General features: G+C 46.0%; 1 protein-coding gene across 1 annotated transcript; it reads left to right on the top strand.

The window, feature by feature from the left end:
• Positions 1–857: 857 nt before the first annotated feature.
• Positions 858–17492, top strand: UBASH3B (ubiquitin associated and SH3 domain containing B). Its single transcript, XM_009866308.1, is given in 14 exon segments — positions 858–884; positions 887–975; positions 1546–1732; positions 2215–2413; positions 3819–3988; positions 4213–4421; positions 9196–9331; positions 9624–9744; positions 10682–10804; positions 12594–12686; positions 12899–13043; positions 15885–15991; positions 16830–16939; positions 17355–17492. Coding segments are annotated over 14 exon segments (1854 nt in total).
• The last annotated feature ends 1065 nt before the right edge of the window (positions 17493–18557 follow it).

The following is an 18557-nucleotide window of genomic DNA, read 5'->3' as shown; positions in this document are numbered from 1 at the left end:
TCCTCTAACCAACCAGAAGCATCTCCTTGCAGCAGATAACACAGGGTCCACGCGAGCGTGTGCTGGTTCATTAGATTAAACCAGCACCCCTTCAGTAGGAAGCTCTGAAATCACCTATTCATGGGGAATTTGCCTCCTGACACCCGAGGGCCTGACTTCTGCCTCATGACCCTAACAGTTCTACCCTTTGTCGTCTCCTTCACTCGCTATTTTTGCTAAATATTTACGCCATTTGTATTCTGGGTGAATTCCTCATTTTAGCAGTCTATAGGATCAAAGCTGAGCTGATCCGCAGCTGCATTTCAATGCGGATGTCAAGCATTTGGAAAACACTGTTACATGTCTACAGGTGAAACAGCACTGTGCTGTCTTGTGCTGCAGCTGGAAAGCTTGCTGAACACGAGGTTTGGATCTTCCTAGCTGGGGTGAAACGGGATTTACAAGTATCTTGAAGGGAAATAGGCAAAAAAAGCACTTTCAGCCTAGCAAGGACTGAAGGGAGGTAGTGAATTTTTGGCGCCTCACTGTAACCTGAAAAATCTCATGTTTGTGCCCTCTGGTGGCAGTTGCCTTTTTGCTGTCCTCTGTGCTACTGCAACATCTGCATTTCCAAGGCCAAACCTTTTGATTTGAGCAAACGACCAGCACAGAGGTCATTAAATGCCAACAGCTGGTTACTTCACTAACCAGGCCATATCTCATATTTTAAACAGGTTGCGTGACTTTGCCCCTCAAACCGTGTACGAGGATTTGTCTGAAAGAAAGCTCCAGGTCTCAGAGAATCAGTCTGGGAAGCGTATCCCGCCGATTTCTTAACACAGCCCTTCCCCAGCAACAATCCAAGGGTCAAGCAATAGATGTGACTAGAGCCATATAACCCAGCACCACTGAAATATTCTTTTTATTTTGCTCTCTCTTCAGACAAAAAGCACTGGCATCGACAGGTGGAAGAAGCGTTCAAGCAGCATGCGACTGGTTGGTATGAAGTAGTAAATGTTAACAAGAGTAGAAGGAACTAGTGAATTTAAGATTTTAGCCACGAGGAAGTGGAATGTTTGAATAGGGGCATTATCTGAAAAGCACCAGGAAAAATTGTGAGACATTGTTTAAGTAAATAAGCAATCCAGGAGTAAGCCTTGCTTGAGAGAGTCTGTGGTCTCAACTAATGGCAAAAAAAGGCGACAAAAAGGAACCACTACTCCTTCCACCCTAGCACCTGAACAGAAATTAGAGCTGCCTTTGCAAAGACATTGAGCAATTTCTAGTGCTCTCCTCCCTGTGTTTTGTACACCAAAAGTCAGAAAGGCAGAAGCAGTGACCCAGGTTAGATCTTCAGAGCTGCTGTCTGAAAGTAAAAACCAATTTTCTCTATTATTTAGTAGAGGTTATGGGCTGAAAGTGAGAGAGTGCACCTCTCTGCCTGACCTGCTGGAGGTGATCTCTTCTACAAAGGGAGAGTGAATGGAATCGGGGACAGGGAAACTGGTTTTGCTGGGAAAAAATACGTCTTTATCTGCCATTTTAACAGTTCTTTCTCCCTCTCAGGCTGTTCTCCCATGTGGGTGACCCCTTCCTCGACGACACCCTGCCCCGGGAGTACGTCCTCTACCTGCGCCCCACTGGCCCCCTGGCTCAGAAGCTGTCCGAGTTCTGGCAGCAGTCGAAGCAGATCTGCGGGAAGAACAAAGCTCACAACATTTTCCCACATATCACCCTTTGCCAGTTCTTCATGGTAAACCAGAGCTCCTCTTTCCGTTGCCTTTATGCATACATTCATGAGCAGCCCTTGCCAGGCTCAGGCTGGAGACGTTACACGCTCCGTTCAGTCGCTGCAGAAGGGTTCGTGCTCCGGAGCTGGGGGGCTGTTATCAGAGCAGCCTGATGCCTGGGCTTGTTTTCAGAGAAGAGCAGCAGCACCAGACCAAATTCTCCTAATCTCAAGTGATCATCAACATGGGAATAGATGGTGGGGGGGCGGGGGGATGAGGTTAGGAAGGTTACTTGGGGATAGCTCATCCTGCTTTGAGGACAAGGGAGGGGCAGATGATTTCTAAAAGTACTTTTTCCTATGACCCTGTGCTTTTTCTCGCTGCATTATAGCAAAGGCAGGCCATTCGTGCCCACCCAAGCCTTTCCTTTCTCTACCGAACGCTAAGCACAGGCGTAAGGAGTGACTCTCCACCTAAGAAATGCTTGTCCCGTTGCTTTTGGCAGTGTGAGGACAGCAAGGTCGATGCTCTCACTGAAGCTCTGCAGGCCACTGTGATGCGGTGGAAATGCAAATTCCCCGCCCCTCTGCCTTTGGAGCTCTACACGTCCTCAAACTTCATTGGGCTTTTTGTCAAGGAAGAAAGTGCTGAGGTACTCAAGAAGTTTGCTGCAGACTTTGCTGCAGAGGCTGCTTCTAAAGCAGGTGAGTGACTGTTCCTGGCAGCTGCAAAGAGCTTGGTCAAAGCTTGGGCATTTTTAGAAACCAAAGTTTTGGGGGCACGAAGAAAGAAAGCTCATGAAGCCAATATCTGATTTTTAAAAGTGGTCCAAAGCTCCCAGTAGGAACAGCCCATCTGGTGCGTTGGGTTTCAGTGCTTTTTCAGTTGAAAGATCACCTCACACTCAGTCTCAAGTGTTATCTCCTGAAAGGGAAGTTGACATTTGGTGGTTCCTTAACCTTTCAGATAGACACGCTGTTTGCAAGACTGAGCACTTCCTGCTCCACTCACTACCTGAAGGCCCTGCCACAAAACTTCCCTCAGTCATGTAAAGGCTGTATTCAGTTTTTCACTGCATTGATGCAAACAGGGCTCTCTGAGAAGACCGCAAGTGCTCTGGCAACCTAAGCCATTGCTGTGTCCATGGCTTGGTCAGGTTATCACACTAAAGTCTCCCGGGCTTTTTCCAGAGCATCCAGAGCATATTTTTTCTTGCTGATCAAAAAAAGGATGGATGAGTTTGCAAAGCTACCCCTGGCTGGCACTTTGAGCCAAGTCTCTGAACAGTGGCAATTTTGACTGAATAATCACTCAAATTTAATTGCAATCTTTGGTGGAATAAGCGAGAGTAAATCACATGCAAACAATATATCCTATGGTTTCCGCATCTACTGGAAGAGTCCCAGTATTTCACATTCTTTCACCTTTCTGCTTCCCGGAGTTGTTTCCTAATATAGATTCTTTTTCTGCAGGATCATTTTGAATGATTGTCATATCAATGTCTGCTTCCACAGTTTTGGAATACCTCACCCTCAGTGGGCAAACTGGCACTCCAGCTAAAGTCCAGAGAAAAGATTTAATCAGTTTGCACAAACCTGTAAATTCTATGGATTAATAGCTACTGTACGTGACAGAACAGAGGAGGGAGAGTAAAAATGATGATTTTTAACTCGCTTACTTTGGAGAAATACTCATTTGCTAATGAAAGAAAGGCCATCTCTTTCCTGGAAAAATGTCTTTTTTGGCAGAAGACCGAGTGGGTTCAAAATTACAATAACTGTTACCACACCATCCAGAAACCCGTTGTTTTCTGAATGCAGATTAGTTTTGGCCGTTTGGCAAGGATGCCTTGTCTACCACCCTGGTGTGACTCGGGACTGAATCAGACCACAAATCTCTAATACTTTCATCAAAGGTGTCACATACAGAGGGAAATCACGTTTGATTTTCCGAAAGCCTTTTCAGAAACGGGCCTACAACTGGTTCTGCTTGAGCTATCTTGAAAAGTCCATGTCCCAGGTCCAGTGCAGAGGTGGCAGACACTTACACCTTCAAAAAGCTGCTAATCTCAACAGTGGCATGTTGTTAATTGCCATCTTCTCATTGCAGATGTTCACGTGGAGCCCCACAAGAAGCAGCTCCACGTGACGCTGGCCTATCACTTCCAGACCAGCCACCTGCCCACGCTGGAGAAGCTGGCGCAGAACATCGACGTCAAGCTGGGCTGCGACTGGGTCGCTGCGATATTCTCCCGAGACATACGCTTCGTTAATCACGAGGTAAATTTTTGGAGCTTGTTTCAGTCCAAACATTTATTTTTTTTTAAAAAAAAAGGACCTAGCAGATTTGCAGGCTGGTTTAGCTGCATTTGCAGCTCCAGAGCACTCACACCCTGAACACAGATCTCCCACATCCCACCAGCAGAGCACCTCGCCCCACTCTGCTAAAGGTTGCCTTCCATTGACAAAAGTTTCATTCATCTGTGCTTCTGTTTCTCCCCTAGACTCTACAAGTGATCTACCCTTACACCCCCCAGAACGACGATGAACTGGAGCTGGTCCCAGGGGATTTTATTTTCATGTCCCCAGTGGAACAAACCAGCACAAGTGAGGGCTGGATTTACGGCATTTCCCTCGCAACTGGCTGTTCTGGGCTACTGCCTGAAAATTACATCACGAAGGCGGATGAATGTGGGACCTGGGTGTTTCATGGGTAGGTAAAGCCGCTCAGTCCAGTTCCCATCGCTGTAAAAAGGGGGCTCAGCAGCTGGGATTTCACCTGGCTAAGTGAAGAGCCTCCCAGGGCTGCTGAGAAGGTCACGTGGGGGAACATACGGGCACGCAAAGTCCCTCTTGTCACAACCGTATATTCTTTCCTTGCCTGACCTCCCAGAAATGAACACCACAGATGAGGGCTTTCATCCACGCGTTAGCAAACAGAACAAGTCTATCTATACCGAGCCTGTCGCTATCAAACTCCAAGTCTTCTTTCATTAAGACGAAAGAAAAGACCTTCAGGAACCAAGACTTAAAAAAATGAAAATCGAGAGACATGGGCAAAGTCAATCGGAGTGTTTGTATCAATACCCTCCAGTCTGCAGTCCAGCAAGATCATATTTTCCTTCACTAAAATTTGCCAGCCAAAACACTCAGGTCCACATACACTGCGGCAGCCTGCTCTAGTGGCTTCTGCATTTTTTCCTTCACTCTGCCTGGAAGAGTTTTGAGGCCTAGGGAGTAGCATGGGAAAGAATTACTATTGCAGCAGCAACTAAAAGGAAAGCCAAACATTTTGTAACTCCAGCACCTCTGTCTCCAGACAAGCAAAGAAAGGAAATGCCCCTTCCCTCATGACCGCCAATGACTATAAATCATGAATTGGAGCATGCGATACGAAACATTTATCAAAACCATTATTACATATCCGGAAACGCTCTCATTTTACACAACAGCTTCCGCAGGGAATATCGGGCGACAGAATGTCATGTGGTCAAAACAATATAGCAAACTAAGGACAGCCTAAGCCCCGTCACCATCTAGGCTGTGTTATTCATGGTGGGATCCTTGTAGCAAGGGAAGGAGGGCACATAAAAAATAAGTATGGCATAAAAATAAGCATAGCAGTACTCACCGGGACTGCAGAACTGCTGTGGTGCAGGAGATGGGACTCGGCTTGTGGTGTTGGTCCTACTTCATGCCTGCAGAGGAAGAAAGAAAGAACCGCCATGGAGCTTTCCCTCCTAGTTGCAAGAGGCAGCATTCTTCAAGTGAAAATCAAGATCATCACAAAAATACAGCTCACTCCGGGCTGCAGCACCCTGGCTACACCACGCAAGAGAGATGACAGGCAAAATGCTATTCTGGGATATTTGACTGAATCTTTAATATGGCAAAATTAGATTGCTAGTTCCTGATCATTTCACCTGAGAAAGGTTTCCCTGTTGCACTGCTCAAGTGAGGGAGGCAGAGGCTGAACTGTGGCCTTTTCAGAATGTGGCGTTTATGGCTGGTACCCAAATAGTGCCTGGAGAGCTCTGCCCAGCACACAGGGCTACCAGGCTACAAACATACAACAAAAATATGTCCCTGCCCAATAGTAAGGTCTGTATTTACTGATTAACAGGCTGCCACACTAAGAAGACAAGCTTGATGATCTGTTTAATAGGGGAGAAGAAGTTTTGCCTTCAAGGCAGAGTCACTGTCCATGAAACCAGGTTGTGTCTTGAGAGACGTCAGGTCTGAATCCTTTCCCTGCCTACTAAAAATAGGAATGCTCTCACTTCTATTCTGCAAACCCCAAGGATTTTCTGTACCCTACAATTCTTTGCTGGCTGTGGCACATTCATGCATTATTTTTTCTCATGCAAAGGCCTGGACTTGCTGGTAACAGGGAGGAAAAATACTTGATCTCCGATCTGCTCTAAGTTTGAAAATATTGAAGATAAATTGCTTCAGCATCCCACACAACACAACTTGGATCCTACATCTGTGTAACCCATTGCTGCCATCCTCTCAGTAAGGGTATGCAAGTGAAAAATAACCTTTCTGAAATATGCACTGGACTCTCCTTAGGAGAGGAACTGATTGTGTTTGTATCAATGCCAGGAGATCCCTTCTGACAGAGCCTAGGAGAGAATCTGGCCATAGGTATCTTAAAAACAAAATACTTTTCCCCCTGTATGGTATCAAGGTGGGAATCCTCTCCAAATAGCAACAGAAACTACTGGTGAGCTGAAACTACCTGGAATGAACCCAAGCTACATATCCAGCATTAAAGATAGCTATATAGATATGTATATCCACTTTAAAAGCTCTCCAGCAACTGCTAGTAGGGTATTTTCTAAGTAGTCTTTCATGCCTGAAAATTAGTGGGCTACCAAGTCAAAAGAAGAAACTCTCCACCCTCAACACACAGAGCCCAGTAGAGCCCAGTGGAGGTACAAGAATTTACTTGCCCCACAGAAACCACAAAAACAAGGCATTCAAGACTACCTGCATGTAAAGGCACACAGCAGATGTAAGTGAGCTGTCTTTGCATCCATGGAGCTAGCACCACCCAAAAACTAAAACTTGTGATGGTTCCCTGCGCTGCCTTTCCATTACCAGCACAGCCAGAAATAGTCACCTCCTCTGCCCCAAAATGGATAGAAGCGCTACAGATATTACACAGCAGTCTATTTCGGCTCCTCGCGAGATGCCAAAGCTATTCCTTGCCCCTTTAATAAGCCTGAGAAATCAGACTTGGCACAATAACCAAGGGGAGGAAAAACAGCCCTAATTTTTCAAGCTATATTTGAGCCTCAGTACATTTTTTTCCCCACTCTTTCTTCCTCCTGTTCTGCAACAATGCCTGGTTCATTTTCCCCAGGGACCTTTCTCCTTTAGAAAATGATGAGTGATGTGGCAGAGGAGTCTCTTCCTACACAGAGGTGAGGACCGGTGCTGTTGTGCCACGACAAAGACTCTTTTACCATCCTCTGCTGCAAGCATCTCCATTCTCCAAAGGGGCCTTTCCTAACTGGGAGGACATCGCCTCCAGGGACGCCGCAGTATCACCAAGAGAGCAGTGAAGGCAAGGCATCATCCACTGTACGGTAGATGATGTTGTCTGCCTTCAGTCTCTGTTTGCCAACCAAAGGAACCACAAGTCTTTGGGAAAAGCTTCCAAACAATGACCTATGCTTACAAGATGACTAAGCTGAAATAGCTTAGTGGATGAATAGTTTCTGTTTTCCAGCAACATCAAGGAGATGCCACTGAAGATGGGCTATAGCTCTCCTCCAGGCACAGCAAGACAGTATGCCTTTGCCTCATCATCATTCGCAGCAAATCCTAGCATCTATAAATAGATAGTAAAGCATTCATGGCCCTTTAATAAGGGCTTTGAGAGGGTAGTAAGAGCTCCTGGGGGTAAAGGGAAGAGGGGTAGCCAAACAGGCTGTCATAGGGGCAAAGCAGGAGTGGGCCAAGATGGGATGAGAAGCTAGAAGCTGCGACGCAGAAGACAGAGAGCTCAGGCTCCAGATCCACTTTGTTCAGCGACAGAGATGGGTCCTAGCTAAGAAATTCAGATTCTTTTCACAGTGGGATATTAAAGCTTTCAGGTCAGTGAGGATGTATCTGTGCTAGCTGCACCCGCACTCCAGGCTAACCACTTAACACAGTGATAAATGTCTGTTCACGCTCCCTGCTCAGGGCTTGGCACGCACTCCAGCAGCTTCTGGATCAGAGTTGACCTTATCCTGCCAGCTGGAAGTGTGGTCCCAGGGCACTTCTGCCCGCAGCCCAGCGTATGCACATAAGAAGGGTTGACATGCTTTCTTACCCCAGCACCTGGTGGTATTTCCCTCAGGGAATCACAGTAGGACCAACAGGGTGGCGTTTATTTTTTTCTTCTTCAAATTGCTGCAAATTATATGATCTCACAGATCAGTTCTTTACGAAAATGCAGATGACCTATTTTTGTTCCACCGGTAGAGACACTTGGTGTCATTTTAACAGCTATGTAACCCCTCAGAGATTTTATCCTAACTAGGTGCTAAGTCAGGAAGCAAATTCTGACATATTTAAGGCACTGAAAAGTGCAAGCGACAGCAACTATTTCTGTCAAATTAAATGACCGTACACATTATCGGACAATTTTTTAATGACTAAGCAAATGTAACGCACACGATGGAACCGAATCAGCAGAGGGTCATTGCAGCTTCTGTAATTGACTGTCAGAGTTTATTCCCAGGGGTCTTGGTCGAAGTCCTTGAATGTCTGGACATGAGAACATTACTCAGAGGGGCCATCATCAGATAAGCCCCTTGAGGGAAGAATGAGCTCTATTATGTCCCTTTGGCCACAATTAACAGGAAGCACTGATGAGAATAAATTCCCACTGTAGATAGGAAATGGAATAGACAATACTGAAAATTGTTGAAACAGCAACCCAGACTGATTGTGCCATGTCCCTACAAGCAAATACAAGCTATTTTGTGTGTAGGAACTCTGAAAACTGCCCAGCCCAAGAGGCAGGGCTGTGCTCCAGCTTTCTGCTGAAGCAACAGCTTATGTATGTCACTGAAAACTCCCTGTAGACAATAGTTTCCAAACCTTGGTCCACAAGACCATGGTAAGTGATGTGCAGCTGGTCCCCAGATGATGTTAGTGACCATCCTGTGACTGTGAGGAAGTTCTTGGCATCTTCCATGAGAATATCTGAGGGCTGACAGAGCCTCACAGCCCAAAGTTTGGGAACTGTCATTCTGTGAAACTGTTTCTAAGGAAACAGAAAGCTCATTGAGATGGGATTTGTCTCTTCATGTGTGTACATCACCTAGCAAGATGCTCACTAGGCAGCACTAAAATACAGATGTAATAATGTGATAGGATGACAACAGGAATTATCATCAGTTCCAAAAGGCTACAGAAATGTCCTTACTGCACCCTGAGGGCACAAAATTCAAAGCATTCCCAAAGCCAACATATTCCTATTTTGGCAGGTCCTACTCAATTCTGAATACTACATCCTCCCCGTCCCTTCAAGCCTTCACTGATGGAGCTCTAGAAAGAAGACAGCAGGAAGACCAAGGACCTGGGGACGCAGGGCCACTCACCATCATCTGCCAGAACGTGCAGGTAGGGACCCACACACACATATAAATCAGTTTTAGCGGCAAGTTTTCACCTACTTTCTTTTCCCCGACAACATATCCTCTGGTCTCCTTTCACTGACTGCCCCATCCTCTGCTCACTTTAGCAGTTTTACACCAGCATAAATTTACTAACTTCAGAAGAGTTTCCTGTCACCGCATTTGTACTAGGGTAAAAACAAGAGGTGCCTGGTCCTGCCTCCTGTTAGTAAATCAGATCTCAGAAAAAAAGCCCTTGCACTTTGATGAAGGTCAAACATCCTGTATTTTTCTTCCAGCCCCTGAGAATAACCAGCCAGCCAGGGCCTCAGAAACGCTGCCTGTTTGTCTGCAGACATGGGGAAAGGATGGATGTTGTTTTTGGGAAGTACTGGTTGTCACAGTGTTTTGATGCCAAAGGTGAGCTGGCTCCCGTGGGTCTCTCAGGCTCTAGGTTTAGATGAAGAAAGTGGCAACTGCCTGGGGCAGAGCTTAGATGGAAGCTGTGATTTCCTCACACAAAGTGTGGCTTTGAGCTGTTACCAGTGGCAGATCACACCAGCGCAGAGCTCTGTGATGGTAGGGCTGCAGTCACAAGGAGAAACACAAGCCAGGGAGTAAATACTGCATTTGCTAATATTGGGGAAATTACTGCAGGAAAGATTACACTAGAGTAACATTGCCCAAGAACGTTTCATTAGGAAATGAAGGTGTGATGTTAGTAGTCAGTGCCCAGTGCAAACACCTACTGCCATCAGGTAAATCTTTTGCACAGCTGGCTCTGAGTCCTAAATGAAAGTTACACCATTACAGGTACAGTTCAGGGTGCCTTTTGGGGCACAAACTGGAGTTTACAACCCAGCAATATGCTCGAGTTTCAGACTATAGTTAACAGACTATAACTTCAGGCTCTGTTGGCATTAGAGCTGATTGAAAATTTGTCTAAAGTCTTTTTTCTTTTCAAAAAGTGCCAGTATCTACTAGTCAATACTGTTGGAAGGAAGGATGATTTTACAACTACCTTCTGTCTAAATTACTGTTTAAGAGCTCTGACATTTTAGCCTCCTGTAAAAGCGTAAGATTTGAGGTTTCTTTTGTTGCAAGGTAGAAATTCTTTTCCTTTGGGGAAATATGTCCAAAAGGTAACTTTGAAAACATTAGCAACTGCTCATTCTCTGCTGATTTTAAACTGATACAGCTGCTATTCCTGACAGGGAAAAACTGCTCGACAGCCAGGTCTAGGCAGTGCCTACAAGGTGCAGACATTATTAAATGTTAAAGAGGGTAGAAACAAGCATAATGCTGCTTCTCTCTGATGGAATAATTTCAGCAACTGCTTCTGACCTCTTCTCCACAGGAAGGTATATGCGTAGTAACCTGAATATGCCTCACAGCTTACCTCAAAGAAGTGGCGGTTTCAGGGATTATGAAAAAGACGCGCCCATCACTGTGCTGGGCTGTACGCAGGCAAGGCTTGTTGGTAAGTTGTCCTCAGCAGAGGAAGCTTTGCTATCTTCCTCCCACACACCCAGCCAGAGAAAGAGAAAGTGCAAAGCAGAAGAAAATGAATTGAGGGCCCTGAACTAACAGAATTTAGATGTTTCGGGAACCTTGCGAAGTTTCTTCACCCTCCCCAGCAATCTCCCTCTTTCAAAGGAAACCTCATCTCCTTTCGCTCCTGCGGCTGAAGAAAAGACAAAGCACAGAATCTGGGACATGGTATGAAATTGGAGCCATCAGCAGAGCGGTTGCAGAGCATTTGCTACCGCCCTGTAAACGTGCCGCACTAGAAGATGCTGTTATTACCAATGTTGGTGACAAACACAGCAGTTTGACAGTCACCTCATGCAAAATGCACTTTTTCCTCAACTTGGACGATCTTAAATTTTAACCTGCAGTTTGCTACAACAGTATATTTTTATCAGCCTGTCTGGCTCCACGTGGCAAGAACACAGTCCAAATGATTTCCAGCATTCTCCCACCCTCCATCCTTGCCCCTGACTTCTGAGCCTGTTGATTTGTATACAGACAGAAAATCACTTGGCAGTCAAAAAGCACATATTGAGCATTGTGGTTAGGAGAGCCCAGCCCCTTAAAGACATGAGCTTCAGAGAGCAGTACTTAGCATTTGCTCCAATTCAAATCCGTTAGAGCACTTTGCATTGGTCACGTTCAAACTAGGGCAGCTAAAATTACGCTCGCCTTTCTAAAACAAAAATAAATCACTCTACAACAGCAGGATGCTCAGACTTCCCAGCCACATGGCATCAGGGTTCGCAGCGTGCGCGCAACAGAAGGCGAATCTGGGAGCAATCACGGCACACTTTGCTGGTATCATTAAACGGGTCCGAGTACGCAACCGCGTACGTGACTCAGGCGCCGCGGAGCTGCCGGCACGGCTGTGGCATCCCGGCCATCTGCAGGGAACCGCTCCCTGCTGCAGCCGCACAGGCTCGACCTTGACCATTGTCGGAGCTGTAATTCCTCCGCCGAGCAAGGCAAACGAGCAGTTTCCCCGTGGCGGAGGGCTATTAGATGTGCCGCTCCTTCTAAATTACGCCACTTCTCTCCTGAGATTTATGGAGCGGTTTGACGGGGCTACAGCCCTCATTAACCGTACGAAGTCAAGGTTAATGACCCTGTCTTGCTCCCACTTCTTTGTCTTGCCTCTTCAAATACAACAAATATATAACTCTTTCTTACTACAAGTCTGGGCAATGCTGCACAGATTCCTGTTCTCATCTGGTTCCCTTAGGCATCACAAGAATATTAATAACCCCAATAGTGGAGCTGATTCTTATCTCATTTTCAGTGATCTTCCACCTGTGTAATGAAATGGTAATTTATACCAGCAAAGAGTCAAGCCAATTGAATTAGGTTGGGTTTGAGTTAGGTTGAATCATTCTGATCTACGGCTTATAAATCAAATTAAATTCAAGCTCTCTACAATTTTTCTCAGCTTTTTTTTTCCTGTTTGCTTTTTGGCTAAATCTAAGAGAAGCTGCTGTGATTTCTTTGCCTACTGGTTAAGTACACGTGGAGCAACACACACACAAAAATGTATTCCCATTCCACAGCTCTGCACATCACAGCACCCAACACACCGCGGAAATTAAATACGATGGGTACACATATTTCCCAAAACACAAGCAGTGCAGCTGGGAAACTGCTTTAGCTCCTGGCTGGGTGGCAGATACCCTGCATGCTGCCAAGGCTGTTACATTGCCATTTGTCTGGTTTCATTCACGGGTGTTGAAACTTGCTTGCAGGTGAAGCTTTGCTAGAAACTAATACCATCGTAGACTACATCTACAGTTCCCCATCTCTTCGGTGTGTACAGACAGCACACAATATCCTGAAAGGTAAGAACCCAAGGAGCAGGCAAGTCTGCATTCTCCCCACTTTCTGGGAAAAACACTGCCGACCAGATGATAGGGAGTCTGGCACGGGAGACCCATGACTACCCAGAGAGAAAAAAAATTTATTTACAATCAAGTATTAAAGCTGCAAAGTCTTGCTGCCCTCCTCCCCTGCTACTTTCACTGATATCTGGTCTCCTTTCCTCTTTCCCCAGGTATGCAACAAGAGAACAACCTGAAAATTCGAATAGAGCCAGGCTTGTTTGAATGGACCAAGTGGGTCTCTGGGAACACACTACCTGCCTGGATACCCCCCATGGATTTAGCTGCAGCTACTCTAAGTGTTGATACAACCTACAGGTAGCAGAAATGGGGGTGGGAGGATCTTGCATTGTTTTTTTTGGCTTTGCTTTTGAAGAGCAACATTCTGCTGAGTTTTTAAATTTAGGCAGAGCCTGGAAGAGCTGATGAGGCTCTGGGAATAAACCTGGAGCTGGCTTGAGGCTGCTGTGTTGAACATGACCTGACAATGGCTTATTATAAACCAAATTTCCCAGATTGCTGGCAAGCTCCAGCTCTATTGCTGATTGTGGAGGTCCTCTTCCCATTACTCCTTCCATCCTGTAGATCGTTCAGGTGTCCAGGAAACCTTCAAAGTATTTTTGTTTGTTTTAACCCTTGTCCTATACTTAGGAGTTTGGGCTTAGCTTCCAGAATTAATTTTGTTGACTCAGTTCCCTGACCACCGTGTTCATAGACTGAACCGGATCACAGGCTCATTCGCCTCTGCCCTAAGCTTCCCCAGAGGAAAAAGCTTGTCTGTCTCTCTGTTGTGACTACCATGGTGATGGATCTAAACTGTAAATATTGCATCACCCTGGGGAACACTTTACATCTGTCAGGAATTCAGGGTCTCCTGGGACATCAAAATTGAGAGGTTTTTTTATCAAAGAGCTAAACTCTAAGCATTTATCACTTCTCAGCAGTTAATCTGAAACATTCTGGTGAAAGAAACGGCAGGTTTCTGACTCGGGCTTTCATAGTATTCAACGCGTCTGCGCAGTTGGTGAAAGCAAACATCTGGTTAAAAAACATTTGAAAGGCAAATGGATAAGCACCACTGATCTTTCCTGCCACTTTGCAGAAAAGGGAAGCGCAAAGACAATTCTCTCGGCTTTCAGGGGCCCTGACAGAGCCACTCCAGAAGCGCAGAGCCGACCTTCCCAGAGCTCAGCATTTGTGCCAGCCACCCCTGCGGCTGCACAGACCACTCCTGGCACCTGGTTAGGCTCCATGTCCTCAACTCCTGCCCTTGCTGCCAGCCTCCGCTGCATTCCTTTTATCCAGCCATACCTCTGCATTCCCAGTGTCACTGCCAACAAACGCTGTGGGGCTGCTGGGAGCAACCTGTGCTCCGAGTCTGGAGGGAAGCTCAAGACTCTCCTGACTTCCCAGTGAAGCATCGCAGCCGTGGTGCCCTTCAGTCTAACCGAGAAATGCTTTTTCCTGTAAGCTGCAGAGAGAAAGGCTAAATAAAACCCAGCAGAAATAGTCCTGTGGCAAAGAACAGACAAGCTAATCTGTTTGGACTTCCTACTCTCCAATTTATGATTCATTTATACAAGCAAGACTCAAAGAGCTCCCACAAAGAAGGAGACTTCAGAAAGGTCACACAGTTCCAGCCCTCCATTGCACCTCGCTGCTGAAGTATCTTTCTCGCTGTGACTTCTTTCAGAGACTAGCTCTTTCTGTCTTAGTGTGAGCCTGATCACCAGCAGAGCAATCTCTGATAAGAACAAAACATTTACAATACACACATGGTATATATACACATAGGAGTTCCACCTGCATGGGCTTGGTGTCAAGTATTTTGTGGCTGGGCTTTTGTCGTTTATGGTATGAGCAGAAATGCTGGTGTTTCTCAGTGTCCCAGTGCACCCATGTGTTTAAGAACCCTCAAGTGGAATAAGCAGTTGAAACACTAAGAAGAAAAAAAACAGGAAAGTGTAAAGAAAAAAAACCTATTTTTTTCATACATAATTGCACCATAAACCACTTGCGCTGCATCCTTCCACTCTGCAGTTAAAATTCCAACACCCTGAAGGTATCTAAATAGAAGTCCTCACACTGTATTTATCCCTGAAAGGATATCACATGGCTAACACTCAGCAGAGCAGCTGGACCACAGGAGAGTCTCTGCTTCAGAAAACACGTGCCTGCTGGGAAGACCATGACAAATATTCTCAGCACAAGAAAAGAGCCTGTGTGGTCAGCTGGTTAGGTGGCGGACTGGGAGACAGCTCTCCTGGTGCTGTCTCCTCTCACCAGGATAATTCCTGTAGATACATCAGATCACTGGATGAAGGGAAAAGTCAGATCTCTTCCTTGAACCACCGCATACAAAAACAGCCTTCTGCCTCCTATCCCTTGTTTCTCTGTGCACATCAGCTCACTCCAGCTGATAGATTGGCCAGAGCCCCGCCAGGCAGTTCACTGAAACGCCCTGGCCCAGAAGGCAGCCAGCTAATTCCAGGCATTTCCCAGCAGGGCAGCTTTACAGATGGCCGTAGCAGCAGTTTGCCTCTGCCCTTCACCTTCAAAGCACGAGCAGTGAAGAGAGCCAGCGTGTGCCTTCTCCTGGCTCCGCTTTTCTCTCTGTACCTGCCCAGTCTCTCCGGGCACAGATGTTGCCAGCCCACCCTGTACGCTGGAAGCCGTGGTAGCACCGTGCAGACCTTGGTCTGGCACAGATGGCTCCCAACAAACACCAGCCTTGTCCCCTGCCCCTTCCTGCTCACCCACTCCTGCCAGGTACACGTTTTGTTCTCCTGCTGCTCGCTCGCTTTACGTGTGTGGGCGAGCCCTGAATCTGCTGATCAAAGGATGCACGCTGACATAAACGCGAGGCGGCAGCGCTGCCGCGTGCCATAGCGCAAGGAACACAAGTGTAATCAGCACATCACAAGCTGCCTCTGCGAGCTGGTGCACATCAGAGGAAGCAGTTATCATTTGCCCCAGCTAACTGAAATATCTTAATGCAGGCATGGCAACCATCTCAGTCTTGTAGTTTAAAAACCATCATAGTGGTCTTCGCACAAGGGGATTTGGGGAATTGGAAGAGTTAAAGAAACAGACACTTTAATCACAACTTAAAACTTCATTGCTTCTTCTAATTTACCATACTTGTTTTTCTGCTCACAGACCTCATATTCCTGTCAGCAAGTTAGTGGTCTCCGAATCTTATGATACGTACATAAGTAGAAGCTACCAAGTAACAAAAGAAATCATCAGTGAATGTAAAGGCAAAGGTAAGTGCTACGGGGGGGTGAAAAGCAAGACAGGAGATGAATCCCCATGCCTCGATCTCTCATCCCCTCTCCCAGAGACATTAGAAACTCCTGCACAGCTCAGAACTATGAGCTCAGCTATGCTGCTCAGCTTATGTGAAAGGTCCATAAACTTAAGTAGCAGAAGTATTTTAGGGATCCCCACTCAACAAGCTGTTACTCAAGGGATTAAATAAGCCATTTGCACTCTGCTGCTACCAGCATCAGATAGGGGGTACTTCCATTCCCTATCTGAGCTACTCCTCTGAAATATATTACCCATAAAGACTGTCAAACATTTCTCCAAACACCACATTGAAATAATAAAAGTCTTTAGCTTTTCCATTTGCAATATAGGAATAGGATGTTTCCAAGTTCTGGTGATTCCACTTATTTTAATTCACTGATCCATCTCCCCATTCTACGTTTTTATTTTGAGAGTTTGTACACAAACCTCAATAGCACAGTGTGGCACTGACTGTAAAGGATCTTAATGGAAATCTAAAGCTATCATGGAAAACTAGCAACTGAAATTAAAGTGCTTGTTTTAATCAGAATTAATTTTGGGGCAGGAGAAAAGCATTTGCTTCACAAGACAGCTGAAATCTCTCTGGAATCCTTGTTTTCTTCAGAAAGCCAATTTCAAACCAAGTAGCACTGAGTTAAACGTTATCCTGAAAATCACAAAATGCTCTAAATATGTTCACGTGATGAACCGAACCCGTTTCAAACATTTTAAACGGTCTGCTTGATCTTGGGCAGCAGTCCCTAAAGCTCGCTTCACCTCCCTCCTCAGCCTGCGTTTCTCAATTTATTTTAGGAAATAACATCCTGATAGTGGCACACGCGTCCTCCCTGGAGGCTTGTACCTGCCAGCTCCAAGGGCTCTCGCCGCAGAACTCCAAGGACTTTGTACAGATGGTCCGAAAGGTAATTACCAGCGAGGAGCAAACCTCGCTGGCTTTACAAAGAGAAAAGAAATTTGCAACCTGCTTAACCGGGCAGGGGGCACTTTGTTCCTCCCGTCTGACCGTTCAGCTCGTTACCGAGTTTCATCCATTTCAGAAGTCAGCGGAGCAAAGCAGATTGGTTAAAGGGGCTTATCTGAACGTGTCACTCCTGGAATAGACAGTGCGGGCTCAGATGCCCACCTGCAGACGCAGTGACTCTGCTTTATGTCTGTAGGTACTGGGGCTGTGCAGAGACTCCCACAGTGCCCTCCAGCGCCGAAAACATCCTCATCGCAGCGAGCCCACCCCACTTGCCCTTAGTTTCATCCTAAAGCTCCCTCCTTGCACAGCCTGCTCCCCGCTCATTGCCTTTATTTTCTTCTCTCTTCACATAGATTCCATATTTGGGGTTTTGTTCGTGTGAAGAACTGGGAGATACAGGTGTGTGGCAGCTTACGGACCCCCCCATCCTCCCTCTCACCCACGGACCAACTGGAGGCTTTAACTGGAGAGAAACCTTACTACAAGAATAGGCAAAGCTACACGAGCGAGGAAAACCCATGGCCTTTCTAAGCGCTGGAGAATGTCTCTTTCTTGTGTTTATTGGCAGTGGAAAAATAGTCATAATATGTTCAGTGGATCACGCAAACAGCTGTTCTAGCATATCTCTCACACAGCCACGGTCATGCAAAAATTCTCATATACAACTAGGCAAATGCAAAAGGGAGTGATTTGAGCGAAGAAATATCAAAACGCAGATTGAAACTCTTGCACTGCAGGGAGTCTGTTCAGTTCAGTCGGTAGCTCGGGTAGATTTTCCCACTTTGAATGGAGCTCTGATAACACCAGTAACTTTCACTGCCTTCCACACCGCGTTAGAAACAACTAGCACTGTGTAAAAGTCAAGCATTCAGGATGCTGGGAGGTTTTTTCACTACTATTTTTGCAAAGCATTAGCAGGCTTGTTCAGGACCACGTGTTGAAACCCACCTCACTCCCAACCCCCAAATTCTCAGCACCTTGCATAAAGCCTATTAAGATGCTATTTATCCAGTAGAGGGAAGGGTTAAGATTTTAGGAGAAAAGGAGGAGACAGGTTTCCATCTGTAGCTAAAGTCTCTGACATCACAAGAAGCATCCTGCAAGATGCAGATACCAGCAGCTAGAAGAAGAATGCAAAATACCCCACAGCAGGTGGTTTGCAGTATAAACTAGCTTCAGAGCCGGTTTCTTTTAGATTAAGTCATCAGCCTTGGGTCAAAAAGTTCCTGCAGACATTTGTATGGATGTTACCAGCGTAGGCTCACCTTCAGAAGGTACTTAAAAATGTGCTTAAACGGGATGAAAGAGATTAGGCATGCTCTTTTCTTAGTTTGGGCCCTAAGTCTGATTATTCTGATGTTTACAGCATCAAAGGCAAGTTCAGAAGAAAGAAATTCTGTCATTCTAGGTACCCCTCTGCTATCCAGCTTTTCCTTTAGAAAGCGTTCCTGTCCGCATTTGGAATTTTTGTATGGCGTAGGAGTTTATACCGGCCAACTCTGACTTACTATTCACAGAAGGATCAAAGTTTGTTTTGTGTTGGTTTCTTTTAACCT

Source organism: Apaloderma vittatum, unplaced genomic scaffold, assembly GCF_000703405.1.
Source record: "Apaloderma vittatum isolate BGI_N311 unplaced genomic scaffold, ASM70340v1 scaffold19573, whole genome shotgun sequence".
NCBI classification, from domain to species: Eukaryota; Metazoa; Chordata; class Aves; order Trogoniformes; family Trogonidae; genus Apaloderma; species Apaloderma vittatum.
Note: the sequence above shows the minus strand (reverse complement) of the source record. Positions and strands in the feature narration are given on the sequence as shown.